Genomic DNA, 12,922 nt, shown 5'->3' with positions numbered 1-12,922 from the left:
CTGCACTCCAGTCTGGGCGACAGAGTGAGACTTCAACTCAAAAAAAAAAAAAAATTAGTGTGATATATTGAATATTTTCAATGTTGTTGATAATATGAAGAAATATAAGGTGATGTCTACCATTCATATATTTAAAATCTTTTTAGAAAAATCAGGAGAAACACATGAAAAAGTCCACGTATGATGAAGGTCTCAAAAAATATCTCCTAACTCTACTAGGAATTTAAAAGAGGAGAGAAATCCGTGTGAACTGATGTGTTCAGGGAAGACTTCTCAATGGAAACTTCTTAGTTGAGTTTGAACTTGATGGCTGATGCTTAGATGCTTTGAAAATATATGGCTTCTCTTCTGATCTGGAGGTCCCAATACTTGGAGGACACATAAATCAAATTGGACATCCATAAACCATTGGACAAGTAAAAAAATGAGAAGACCTCTGCTTTCTGCTGTTTTGCTGAGGTTTATCTTAAGAACATGGGCGGATCACCTTAAATGTTTGAACTTGGACTAGGGCAGGACTGAGTACATCCAATTGCTTAGGAAGCTTCCAAAAAGTTAGCATGCCAAGGCTCATCCCCAGAGATTCTGGAAACCTTTAATCCACATACATTCTTTAGAAATCTCTCCAGGTGTTTCTGTTAGAGAGTCAATTTCAGGAACTGCTGATCTAACCTAATCTCTTTTTCCTATAAGGACAAAATTCTAAATCATTTCTGAAAAATACTCTCTTAAAAATATCCAAAACCAGGCATGTTAGCTCAAGCCTATAATCCCAGCACTCTGGGAGGCTGAGGTGGGAGGATTGTTTGAGCCCAGGAGTTTGAGACCATTCTGGGCATCATAGCAAGACCTCTTCTCTACAAAAAGAAAATTAGCTGAGTGTGGTGGCACATTCTTGTAGTCCCAGCTGAGGTGGAAGGATCGCCTGAGCCCAGGAGACTAAGGCTATGGTAAACCATGATCATGCCACTGCACTCCAGCCTAGGTGCCAGAATCAGACCCTTAAAAAAAAAAAAAAAATTCAAAGGAACTTCTTTAGCAGTTATCAGCCCTTAACCAGTTGATTCATTCTAGAAATTGCTTGTCTTCTTACTGTTAATCTTGTTACAATTTGAACTCATTCTTTTCTTTTCTTTTCTTTTGATGGACAGTTTTTACAAATGTAATCAGAAATAGTTTTTTCCTCTACCATTTATAGATTTCCATAAACTTAACATCTGAGTTCAGTTCTGTTAGTAAAGATTGGCTGTATGTCACTGCTGTTTTGAGGGATCAGTATATACACATGATTATAGGAATGGGTCAAATTTGGCCCACTACTGCCTATTTTGTGATAAAGTTTTATTAGAACACAGTCAGACTCATTCGTTCACATTGTCTACAACTGCTTTTGTGCTACAATGGCAGACTTCAGTAGTTGCAGCAGAGAACAAAGTTGCTGACCTCTAAATTAGAGCTTTAGAAAAGTGCTTTAATATCCTCATCGAGGAGTTTGGGGGGAAACCTTGTTTTTCAGAACTGGCAAATCTATCAAACATGTTTTGCTACCCACACTCCTCAACACACCCCATGCAGCCACTGCCAGCTTGCCTGAGCACACGGTTTAAACCTGTTTGCCACATTCGTCTGTTATGCTCTGTGAGGGAAGAAGGAATGTCTGTTTTCTCCTTTATGAAAAGGTAGAGGTTTTAGAAATATTAATACTACCTAATGAAGATGACAGCTCTCGGTCATACTGACATTAAGAAAAGAGATGAAATGTTACCAGACTTTAGCCAAATGGACTTGATCCTGAAATGGCTGCGGTGTACATATGACTGTCACATCAGTGACCTACAATATGCAGCGTTGATTACTAACATTTTGTAGACTAGCTCTGTAACACAGTCCCAGAGATGTGATATATGGGGATCGTACTTTAATGGTGTTCCACTGGAATTACTTCCAAATACTTCAGGGTGTTGCAGCAGGCCTGGTTAAATGAAATTGTATTAAGACCAAAATTGTTAGTAATAAAATCCCCCTTATAGCCACCAGTGGGTGAATGCATTTTATATAAAAGTCCACATGATAACCAGCCATGTTACAAAGAAGTTTGTCTAACTTCTTCATCTGCCATCATCTTAATTATTTTTTCCAAAATTGAATTGGCATTAGGGTAAAGTTTCCTGAAGTCAGGAAGAAATATTTTTCACTTTCAAATGTTGACCTTTATACTTTTTCTAAGTGGTTAATTTAATTTAGGTGTCAAGAGTACGTTTCTATTAGATACTCTGAACTTTAAAATTAGATGTAGTAATTTACTAAAATTAATGAGTACCCTATAAAAATAAATTAATTAATGGAGACTATTGTTTGGGCTGTTGTTAAGACCACTGAATTTCCTTGGTTAAAAGTTAAATTTCGATTTCCCTGTTGTCCTCAGGGATGGGAGAAGCTCTTGTTTGCAGAGATAGGAGGCTGAGGTGCCCCCTCCCTCTCTCTTAAGTATATACAGCACAGGCAGTGGTGCAAAATGCTCTCTGTCATATCTGGGGACAGGCTGGGTATGATCAGTTAACTAGGGTGGGAGCTAGACTTGCCCATAGGGTGAGACATTTCTTCAGATGTCTGCCAGAGTCTTATTAACCAAACAAGACCTGGTCTCAAGGGAGTGACAGTAGATTATGGGACACAAGTAAAGCAGCTAACATTTGAGGACATCCAGATTAGACAGAGTTGCAGACAGCTATAGGAGCTGCAGACAGGCAGTGGTCAGGAACTGACTTGAGCCTTAAAGGATTGCTGTGGCAAGAAGGTAAACCCAGAGGGACTAGAGTCCCAGGCAGGCCCCTAGATCAGGGAACTCCTACACAGAGAAGCAAACAAGAATTGTTACCTAGAGTGAGAGTTGAGTAGATGCCAGTCTTTTAGAACAGAACAAAAGCCCAAATAAGGAGAACTACAGCACAAAGTCAGAGCCGGACAACAGGAGCGATGCCTTTTAAAAATCTGTTTTTGGATACTTCTTTGCGAGACAGTGGTATAAATATTATCATTTCTTACAGTGAGCATCAGAAGAAGACAGGTATTGTTATTGTCTCCATTTTATAGATGCAGAAACTGAGGCACCAAAAGATTAAACTTGCCCAAAGTCAACCAGGTAATAGATTATAGAACTAGTATTTAAACTGAGGCAGTCCAATTGCAGAGACTTTTTGTTGATTGACACACTTTGCAGTCTTAATGCTAAGTTACTGTGTGTTTGGTTCAAGCTCCTCATTCACTTCTGCCTGACATCACTTTAGATTCTAGAATAGAGGGGAGTGAGCTTGACTGTTGAACCTACTGAGAAGTCGGGGAAGCCCTCATATGACCTGCTTGGATAGAGAGGCATGTTTCCAGTGCAGAGCAGCCTCAAAGTTACATTTATTGATAACCAATAAACGTAAATGATGAAGGAAAGGCATTTAGCCATTTGAGTTTAGCATAAAAGAAGATCCAAGCACGAAAAAGCATTATCGTAATTTCTCATCTAGAGAAACAGTTGGGGCTGCCCAGAAAAAGGATAGTAAGAACAAAATAATGTGGGGGAGCTGACTGCAAAGTGGCTAATGTGTTCACACGCATGTAGGTGTGAGCAGGAATGACAGAACTGTGAAGCAAAGAATCCAACCTTTGGCAGTATTATTATACTAAAGGAGCTCTTTTTGGTGGTTTGGATAATTCTCATCTGTACAATTTGCTTTTATCACTGGGTACAGTGGCTCACGCCTGTAGTCCCAGCACTTTGGGAGGCGGAGCCAAGACTACTTTAGCCCAGGAGTTCAAGACCAGTCTGTCTCTATAAAAAAATTTTTTTAAATTAGCCAGGCGTAGTGGCGTGATCCCAGCTACTCAGGAGGCTGAGGCAGGAGGATTGCTTTAGTCCAGGAGGTCGAGGTTGCAGTGAGCTATGATCATGCTACTGCACTCTAGCCTGGGCAACAGAATGAGACCTTGTCTCTTTCACACACACACTACTTTTTTCTATGACAATAAGACTCCTTAAAGTAGAGCACCAAGCAGACATCCCCTGCTTGCTGAATACTTTGTTAATACTTTAAGAATTAAGTAGTACGCCTTGCATTCTACTTTCTCCACCTCTACCCCAAGCATTTGTTTATCCAAATAGGCTTATAAGTATTATACCCCATTACTCACTGTGTGCTGAGTTCAGATAGATGTTTACTCTAAATAGTTTTTTGCTTTTTTTTTTTTTACTGAATACTGGTGAATTAGACAACCAGCATTTTTGCCAGATTTTTAAAAATCACTATTAAGACCCTCCCACTCATTTCTGTGATTTCTAAAAAAGCAATGTTAATGTCCAATGAAGTGTTCAGTGTTTTATCTCTTTAGGCAATGTATGAAGGGGCTTAAAAAAAAAAAAAGTTAAGGTCTCCAATAGACCCTTAATTGACTTATAGTGGTGAAGATAATTTTCTAATAGTGAATGTAATTATCATCCAAAGTCATTTTCCTGTTGCTCATAAAATAGTGGGGGTAACTTGTAAAGATAAATAGAATCATTTTGGACATGCTGAGTGATTCAAGTTAGAATTAAAATGCAAACTAAAAGCACTTGGTGTAATAAATAGCCTCTGAAATTTTTAAGCAGCATAATTCTATATCCTTATATATACTCTTATGAATATTAAAGTTAAATTTGTACAAAAGAAAACTATAGGACCTCAATAAAATGATTGCTGTAAATAATCACTTCCTTAATTTTCTCATCATGTATCTGTGGAGCTTTCAAATAGCTAAACACAGCAGTCAACTTTGCTTCCTGCAGAAACCATCGAAGGCTTTTTGTGTTTTTCATCTAACTTGTCCCTCTGCTGAATACATACTACTTAGTTATTGGAGTTTATATCGATTGTACCCTTTGCTTTCAACTTTAATAATAAACCCAAGTCAAATTATTTTTAATAATTACATGATTTCATGAGTGATGAAGCCTATCAGATCACTTTCCCATTCAGAATGTTTAGATTACATGCCTGAGGACCTCAGACACTTTGTCTTTACTGCTATTATTAGAAAAAAGGATAAGCTAAAAGAAAAGAAAATTTTAAAAAGTACAGAGAGTAAGAATTTGGATTATAGTGCTTACTGTTTTTCCAGAGTTAGTGTTTAGAGTCCATTTTCCCAGACACTTGGACTAAAATGAAGAAATTTCTATGTGTCAGTCTAAAGGGGACAGAGTTTTGGGGCTTTGTTGAGGTTGGGTATTGGGTGTATTCATGGGTTGATTTCGTTCCACTTCGATTAAAGTTGTGACTTTTCCCACAGGTGGATGAAAGCCAAACTGGAGAACCTGGATGGCTTGGAGGAGAATTAAAAGGAAAGACAGGATGGTTCCCTGCAAATTATGCAGAAAAAATTCCAGAAAATGAGGTTCCCACCCCAGTCAAACCAGTGACTGATCTGACATCTGCCCCTGCCCCTAAACTGGCTTTGCGTGAGACTCCTGCTCCTTTGGCAGTGACCTCTTCAGAGCCCTCCACAACCCCCAACAACTGGGCCGACTTCAGCTCCACGTACGTGTAGGCATGCATTTTTTGACGATTTTTGAAATCTCAGTTTAGTAATCTTTTTTCCTCTAAGTGTTTTCACAGTCTTGGGTTGTCTCTCCATGTGGGGAAGCTGGCCTATTTTTATCACCCCTTTCTCTGGATGGCAAATTGGGGATTACAGTTTCTGAAGTGGATTTAATGATATCATTGCCCAACAACGATTTGCTGTGGTACAAAAGAAAGCCTGTTATCTTGTTTTGTTCAATAATGTATCTGTATCTTTCATTCTTGTGGAAGAAATGGAGAAATACAGTTTCCTAATAATCTGTTTTGACATCCCTGTCAGTCAGCAAATATTCCGAGTCACTTCCTGCATGCAAATAGCACTTTTTCTTTTTTTGCTGGGCAGAAGCAGAAATTGAATTCAATCATAGTTTTGAATAAGATAGAAAGCTGTTTCCTTTAAAGCTTTCCACATTCATTAGTCTTGTACAGTGTACAGTGGAATGAAGAAGTTTGTGTTAGTTCTGTCCTCTGGTTCATCAGGAAATGATATTTTAAAAACAGTGTGTAAGCAGAGGTTTGAAATGATAGATGAAACTGCTGTCCAGACTTCCAGTTATAGGGCCATGACCTAGATGTGCAGTTGTCTGAAAATATTTTATACTAGGATACAAGTAAGAGTGATTTGAATAAGAAGTGTTTTAAATTTTTTTTCAAGTCTAATCATCTTTCAGAAGAAACAAATCGAAGGCAAAGAGTCAAGACGTATTGCTGGAGAAAGATCAGATGGAACAAATAGAGGGAAGAAAGGAGAATAATGACCCAGGGCAGGAGGAAGTGGAGGGAAGGATGTAAGGAATAGCAAGTTTTTCATACTTATATTTTCATATAAAAGGTTGAAGGTGCCAAAGAAGGTTCTCTCTATCTCTGCTTTGGGGGGAAAAAAAAGCCTTCCATTAGCATGACTTCCAAGTTGAATCTCTCCCTTCCTCTTTTGATCTTGATTGAAAAGTTCTGACTTTTTAAACTAAAGCTTAGGCTAAAATAGAACACTACTACTATGCTTTTTAGGGTTTGTTTTGCTGTGGATCAAATCAGTATGAATGTCTTCCTCAATAAATGTGTGGTATGCAGTTCTCCTGCTGTAATTATAGGCATCTTATTTTCCAAATAAAAACTCAAGACTTTGATTTTCAAATTTGTTTTTATATGTCTTACAAAGATGTAAAAAGTAAATTGGATTTAGAACTGTACTTACATAGATGTGTTTATCTAAAATTATAAAATTGGCTGGGTATGGTAGCTCACTCTCACCTATAATTTCAGCACTTTGGGAGGCTGAGGTGGGAGGATCACATGAGGCTAGGGGTTTGAGACCAACCTGGGCAACATAGTGAGACTCTGTCTATACAGAAAAATAAAAACAAATACAAAAAATTTTAAGAAAATAATTATACAATTACAAAATTATAACTGTCCTCAAGATCCAGGACAACCTTTGCTAGTCTAAGGATGCCACTTATAATTGTCATGGTGTCCAGGCATACAACCAGTTCCTTTCTACTGTGGGATGGATGGGACAGAGAAATGGCATTGAGAAGCTCCAGCCACCAAGCTGGCATGTTTACGTTTAGCTATTTTATTACAAATGATGATAATGATCACGTGAAGATGCTTCTCTGGTGCTTTACAGTTACAGAGTATTTCCCTTTATAGTATTTCATGTGACCCTCACAACTAACCATAAATAGCAGAATATTGTTCCCATTTTATCAATGAGGATATCAAGATTCAGAGAAGCTATTAAAGTTTACCTAACTGCTGTTGATAGTCTTGAAGCCTAAACCCGATGCTCTTTCCTCTCCTCCCTGTTCTTTAGAAAGTCACATCAGTGTAATGCATTTATGTTGCAGAGGCTCATAGATTGCCATCTTTGTGTGTGTGTGTGTGTGTGTGTGTGTGTGTGTGTGTGTGTGTGTGTGTGTGTGTTTGAAAAGCTGGCATATTAGGAAGTGCTTGCTATTTATGATGGTGTGTTTTTCCCTCCAGGTGGCCCACCAGTACGAATGAGAAACCAGAAACAGATAACTGGGATGCATGGGCAGCCCAGCCCTCTCTCACCGTTCCAAGTGCCGGCCAGTTAAGGCAGAGGTCGGCCTTTACTCCAGCCACAGCCACCGGCTCCTCCCCATCTCCCGTGCTAGGCCAGGTAAAGGCAGCCAGTGAGAGTGTAAAGACTTAGCATGCTGTCTAGTGCCAGCAACTTCAAGCAAATGCTAGTTGGTGATGTCATTTAGATGTAAGCCTTGCTATGTGTATCTGGGTTGGCTGGCAGTGTGGGATCTGGTTCAAGAGCCTGAAATTTGCTGTGAATAGTTGGAGTTCAGAGAGGGGTAAACTTCACCCGGGTGGATGGATCAGTGAAGCTTTATTGCAGAAGTAGCATTTATTGCAGAAGTAGTCTTGACCATTGGGTGGGATCTTACTAAAAAATAAAGAGGACCAGTATAGCATGCAGAAAATGCTGGGAGAGAGGCTTTAAGGTAGAAAATCATAGTATTTTTTGGGAAAGCCATGGGTCACTCCATTTGTCTAGACCATTGAATATTTACTTGAAAAAGATAGACTGATTGCAGGCTCATGGAAAGCCCCTGCTAAGAAATAATTTCTGAAAGGATAAATGTGTTTATTCTGAACATTTCTCTTTTGCTTTTCCTTAATACCATTAAAAAAAAAAGGAATTATATTTCTGTAAATAATCAAACGAAACAGCAAATGCCCATTGGGGAGCCCAGGACAGTTTCTGATGTGGGACAATCTGGGCAAATCCAACTGGAGCCTTGGTGTGCAGGAAGAGAAGCAGCAGGGACAGCAGGGCCCGGCTCTGGTCATCGGCTGCTGTCATCCAAGTGTGAGCCAGGAAGGGCCTGGACTCAGCTGAGTTCACTTTTCACCGAGTAGCCAGATTGCTGGTGGAAGCAGAAGAGGATAGTAGAGTGAATGAAGTCACAACACCTATGGGAGCCAGAGAAAAGGGAAATGGGCTGGGCTGGAGGAAAGGTGTCCACTTTAAGGGGAAAGGAGGAATGCAGAAAGAGAAATCAATTTTTAGTTAGAGGGAGGAGTTTCAGATGTGGTGGGCTGAAGGCGAAAGTGGGCCCTCCAGGCCCCCATCTGTTGGAACACAGATCTGGAGGGCGGAGGAGAGAGCAAGACTGGACTTATAGATTGGAGCCATTCCCATAGGGAACATACTCAGATCTAAGGACATGTGTGAAGTCATTCAAGGAGAGCAAATATGGAGAGAAAACAGCAGATCCCCAAGTGTGTGTTTGTTCTGGGCCTAGCAGAGGAAGAGGAGCTAAAGGCAGGAAATGGTCCTTTCCTTTGCATCCATCTCTGCTCAGCATTTAGCACATGCCACATGCTGAGTAAAGGTGGCTTGGTGATGGGGCATGGGGGTTGTTTCCAGAAAGTCATGGAGGGATTGCTCATGTTATTAAAGGCTATGGTCAGGGGAAAGAAGAGACCATTTAGGCCAGCAAGTAGAGCTTCTTTATGACCTGGGAAAGAATAGGATGAAACTGGACTGCAAGGGGGTAAAAGAAAATGAATGGTGAGAAAGTAGAAAAATCTATGAAAGAAAAGAGAAGGAGCAGAGCAGAGGGGACCTCGGGAAAGGCTTGAACCAACCATGTTGCCAGTGGAAAAAAGTATGTCAGAGGATATATTGGTATAAGGTGGACACAACAATAAAAGCACAAAAAAGAAGACAGGATTCTTCTTCTTTTGGCCAAGGAAGGGTGAAAAGAGATTGGAGAAGATAAAGTGGAGAAAGAAGCTCAGTGTGGGCTGCATGATATCACTCTCAGTGAGGAGGGAGCCCTGAGGGCCTGCAGAATACGCAAGAGGTTCAGGAATGGGCAAATTGGGAATTTAACAAAGAATGAAGAACTGTCTGGCTTAATTAAATCCAAATCTGTAATAGATCATTGCACATGTCTCAGCTTTCTCTAGCAATACTTAACAATTTGGGACTAGGAATAAGTATAGTAATATAACCTACTACTATTATTACTATGCTAGCAACCCTATGCATAAATCTTATTAAACTTTCTTAGCAACCTTTTGAAGAAAGTGTCATCTCTGTTTTATAGATGTGGGAACTCAGGTTTAGAGGAATGAAACAGTTGTCAAAGTCACAAAATTAGTAAGTGACAGTCCTGGGATTCAAAACCTAGAGGCCATGTTCATTAGGGTCCGTAGGTCATTAGGACAAATCCATGTGAAAGGATTGACAAAGTATGATTTGTCAGGAAAGATTTCTTAGGGGGAAAGATTCTTAAACACCAGCAAGGACACAGTTGACAGGCTGAAGGTCTATTCTTGGTGAGAAATCAATGGAAGTGACTGAGAGGGTTAGACAGTGCATAAGGACTGTGGGATTGGGGCTGGGAGTGTGAGAGAGAAAAATGGAAGGTCCTCGGGTATTTGAAATCCAGGGAAACCTCCTAGTTCTGAGGGACTTGAAGGAGTGTACAGCCACATGGAAGGACATAGGATAGGGATGTTGAGGTTTAAGAAGGCAAGAACCCAAGACCAGGATTTAGAGGTTCTCAGCATAGGTGCTGAAACTGTGTGACCTGTTGTGAATTCTCCACTTGTTAGATGTAATAGACCTTAATGTCAGCATAAAAATAACTTCCAAAGGCAGTACAGATTGATTCTGAATTAACTCTCTTTAAGTGTTATCCTTTGTTCTTATCCATTTATGTATACTATTGAAAGTTGACATTATTTTATTTTTTATAAATACTTTAAGATACTGTCGTGGTTTTGTGCTGTAGTTTTTTCAAAGATAATAAATGCCTCACCCTGCCTTTCCAGCCTCGTCTCCTACTTCACCCCTCCATGAGACTAGGCCACCCGCAGCCCCGGACTATGCTTCTCATACCGGACTCTTTGCAGTGTACCACCTCCAGGCCTGTACCCATGCTGTGTCCTCAGCCTGGAGTGCCCTTCTTCCGAAGTTCTAGCTATCAAAATCCTCCTCATCCTTCAAGGCCCAACTCAAATGCTGCCTCTTCTGTGACGTTTTCCCTGATGTCCTCAGGCAGAATTCACACCTCCTTTTTCTTTGTTCCAGCAGTGAATAGTTGGAACTTTTTAGTATATTTCATTCTGCCAGGTGGTGTTCTTGGTTGTCTTCATCTCATTCTTCCCCATTACTTGTGAGGTGCTTGCTAATCATATCATAATGTCCATTTTTATAGTGCTTTATGGTTAATAAAGTGCTTTACCCTAAATAATTTGGAGAGGCAGAGATGTTTTCTTTATCTTTGTAGTCTCATGGTGCCTTGTGTATAAATGTACAGTAAGTGATACTTACAATGAATTCATGCTAACCAATCCCCTCTTTATCTAAAAAGCATTTAAAACCAGCACAATTCAGTGAAGGGCCTATTTCCCTCTGTCCAACTAAACTAAAATGCCACTTAATTATCTTGTAACATTTCATAAAATTTCTGCTCCAGTGTTAATCCTCCACTAAAAGTACACATCCAGTTGGAAATAGGGAGGTATCCTTGGGCAACTTGAGGGTAAAAATAGAACCAAAAGATGAAAGGCACGCAGCCAGGTGCATCAGAGTAACTGTGACCTCCTGGCTTGTTTAAACAGAGTTCTAGATGGTCAGACAATGAATGACTTTGTGGATAGGCTGGTGGGTTTTGCCTCCACTTTTGGAAGTAAATAATTATTGAGAAACAATGAAGCATCCAGCAGTCCTGCTGCACTGACACAGGGCCCTTTGTGGCTGTGTATGCCCGCCTTGCGAGTGCTTATGGAGAGGAAGTGCCAGTGTTCACGTCTGCCTTAATTGATTACAAACCACAATGTAATGAGAGGTCCTTTATGTTATTCCACACAAGGGTGAAAAGGTGGAGGGGCTACAAGCACAAGCCCTGTATCCTTGGAGAGCCAAAAAAGACAACCATTTAAATTTTAACAAAAACGATGTCATCACCGTCCTGGAACAGCAAGACATGTGGTGGTTTGGAGAAGTTCAAGGTCAGAAGGGTTGGTTCCCCAAATCTTACGTGAAACTCATTTCAGGGCCCATAAGGAAATCAACAAGGTATTTTTGTGTTTATCTGCTTCTATTTGATGAAAATAATATTTGGCATTAATTTATTATTTGTACTAGTTAAGATTCACAGATAGGAGTTGCAGGATGAATTTGCCTTCTGGATCTTTTAACTGCAAAAGAGTATATGAAGTACAAAAAGGGAGCCTCTTACAGACAGATAATGATCATTTTTTTCTTCTCTTGTGGAAATCTATATATATCTCATATTTCATTGCCTCACACAAGAAGAAATTCTGTTCTGAGACCTACAACATTCTTGTGCATTGATTGGAGATGATGACTGTTCGTATGCTTAGTACCCAGTACATGATGAATGTGAACACTTATCAGCTCAAAGCATATTGGGGAAATAATTGGAAGAATTGAATAGTCTATTTCATTAGGGTCTTACAGCACAGAACCTTAAGATTGTTGTTTAATTATTCCAACCACATAGATGTTCAAAAGAAATGATGAGATTTAAGAAGATAAAGTTAGCAAAAATATTTGATGAGCATCTGTCAGTAAACCTTTGAGATAGACTGATATATAGGTTGTGTACCCAGCATGCAAACTTGCTGAAAAACAAGAATGTGAACTTACTCATGTCTCTGTAGCATCTTATGTGTTTTTAACTTAACTAAAACTGTTTCGGCTGTGGATTGTTCAAAGTTTTAAAAGTGAAGCAGTTCTAATAGAAAAATCACTCTTGTCTTCTCTTCTTACAGCATGGATTCTGGCTCTTCAGAAAGTCCTGCTAGTCTAAAGAGAGTAGCTTCCCCAGCAGCCAAGCCAACAGTTTCGGGAGAAGGTGAGGGTCTGAGTCATTTTGTGTTCTTCAGAAGAGTCGAGAACAACATTGTGTAAAAGTTCGAAATAAGATTGGATTACATTTTTAAATGGACTGCATTAATTTATGATTAGTAAACTCTAAGGTAAAATGAAGGTTTAGCTCTTTATAAAAAGCAAGGTACTTTGTGGAGACTTTCAAAATGCCATTAGATATATTAATTTTCTATTTAGACTTAATTATGAGCTCTTTGACTTTTGAAAGAGGCCCATTCTATTCACTAAGGATCAAGTTTTCTGAGCATCTCTATAGCTAAATTGCGGTCATTGCTTTCCCTAACATAGTCTGGTTCATCTTACTTATATAGATAAATATTTTGTTTTAAAACTAACTACATAGTCCAGTAAAGTCTCACAGTAACATGAATGTCATCTGTACCACACCAAATGAAACAGAAGCTCA

At 39.5% G+C, this 12,922-nt stretch overlaps 1 protein-coding gene across 1 annotated transcript in view; it reads left to right on the top strand.

Moving 5' to 3' along the window:
- ITSN1 (intersectin 1) overlaps window positions 1–12,922 on the top strand; it is a 200,480-nt gene that overhangs the window by 118,246 nt on the left and 69,312 nt on the right. Inside the window, exons 21-24 of the mRNA XM_008073409.2 lie at window positions 5,317–5,564; window positions 7,593–7,752; window positions 11,474–11,679; window positions 12,399–12,481. Coding sequence (XP_008071600.1) covers window positions 5,317–5,564; window positions 7,593–7,752; window positions 11,474–11,679; window positions 12,399–12,481 — 697 coding nt within the window. The remainder of the gene's footprint in view (window positions 1–5,316; window positions 5,565–7,592; window positions 7,753–11,473; window positions 11,680–12,398; window positions 12,482–12,922) is intronic.

Source organism: Carlito syrichta, unplaced genomic scaffold, assembly GCF_000164805.1.
Source record: "Carlito syrichta isolate Samal-C Ts95f unplaced genomic scaffold, Tarsius_syrichta-2.0.1 Scaffold315835, whole genome shotgun sequence".
Lineage (NCBI taxonomy): Eukaryota > Metazoa > Chordata > Mammalia > Primates > Tarsiidae > Carlito > Carlito syrichta.
This window is presented reverse-complemented; position numbering and strand designations above follow the sequence as displayed.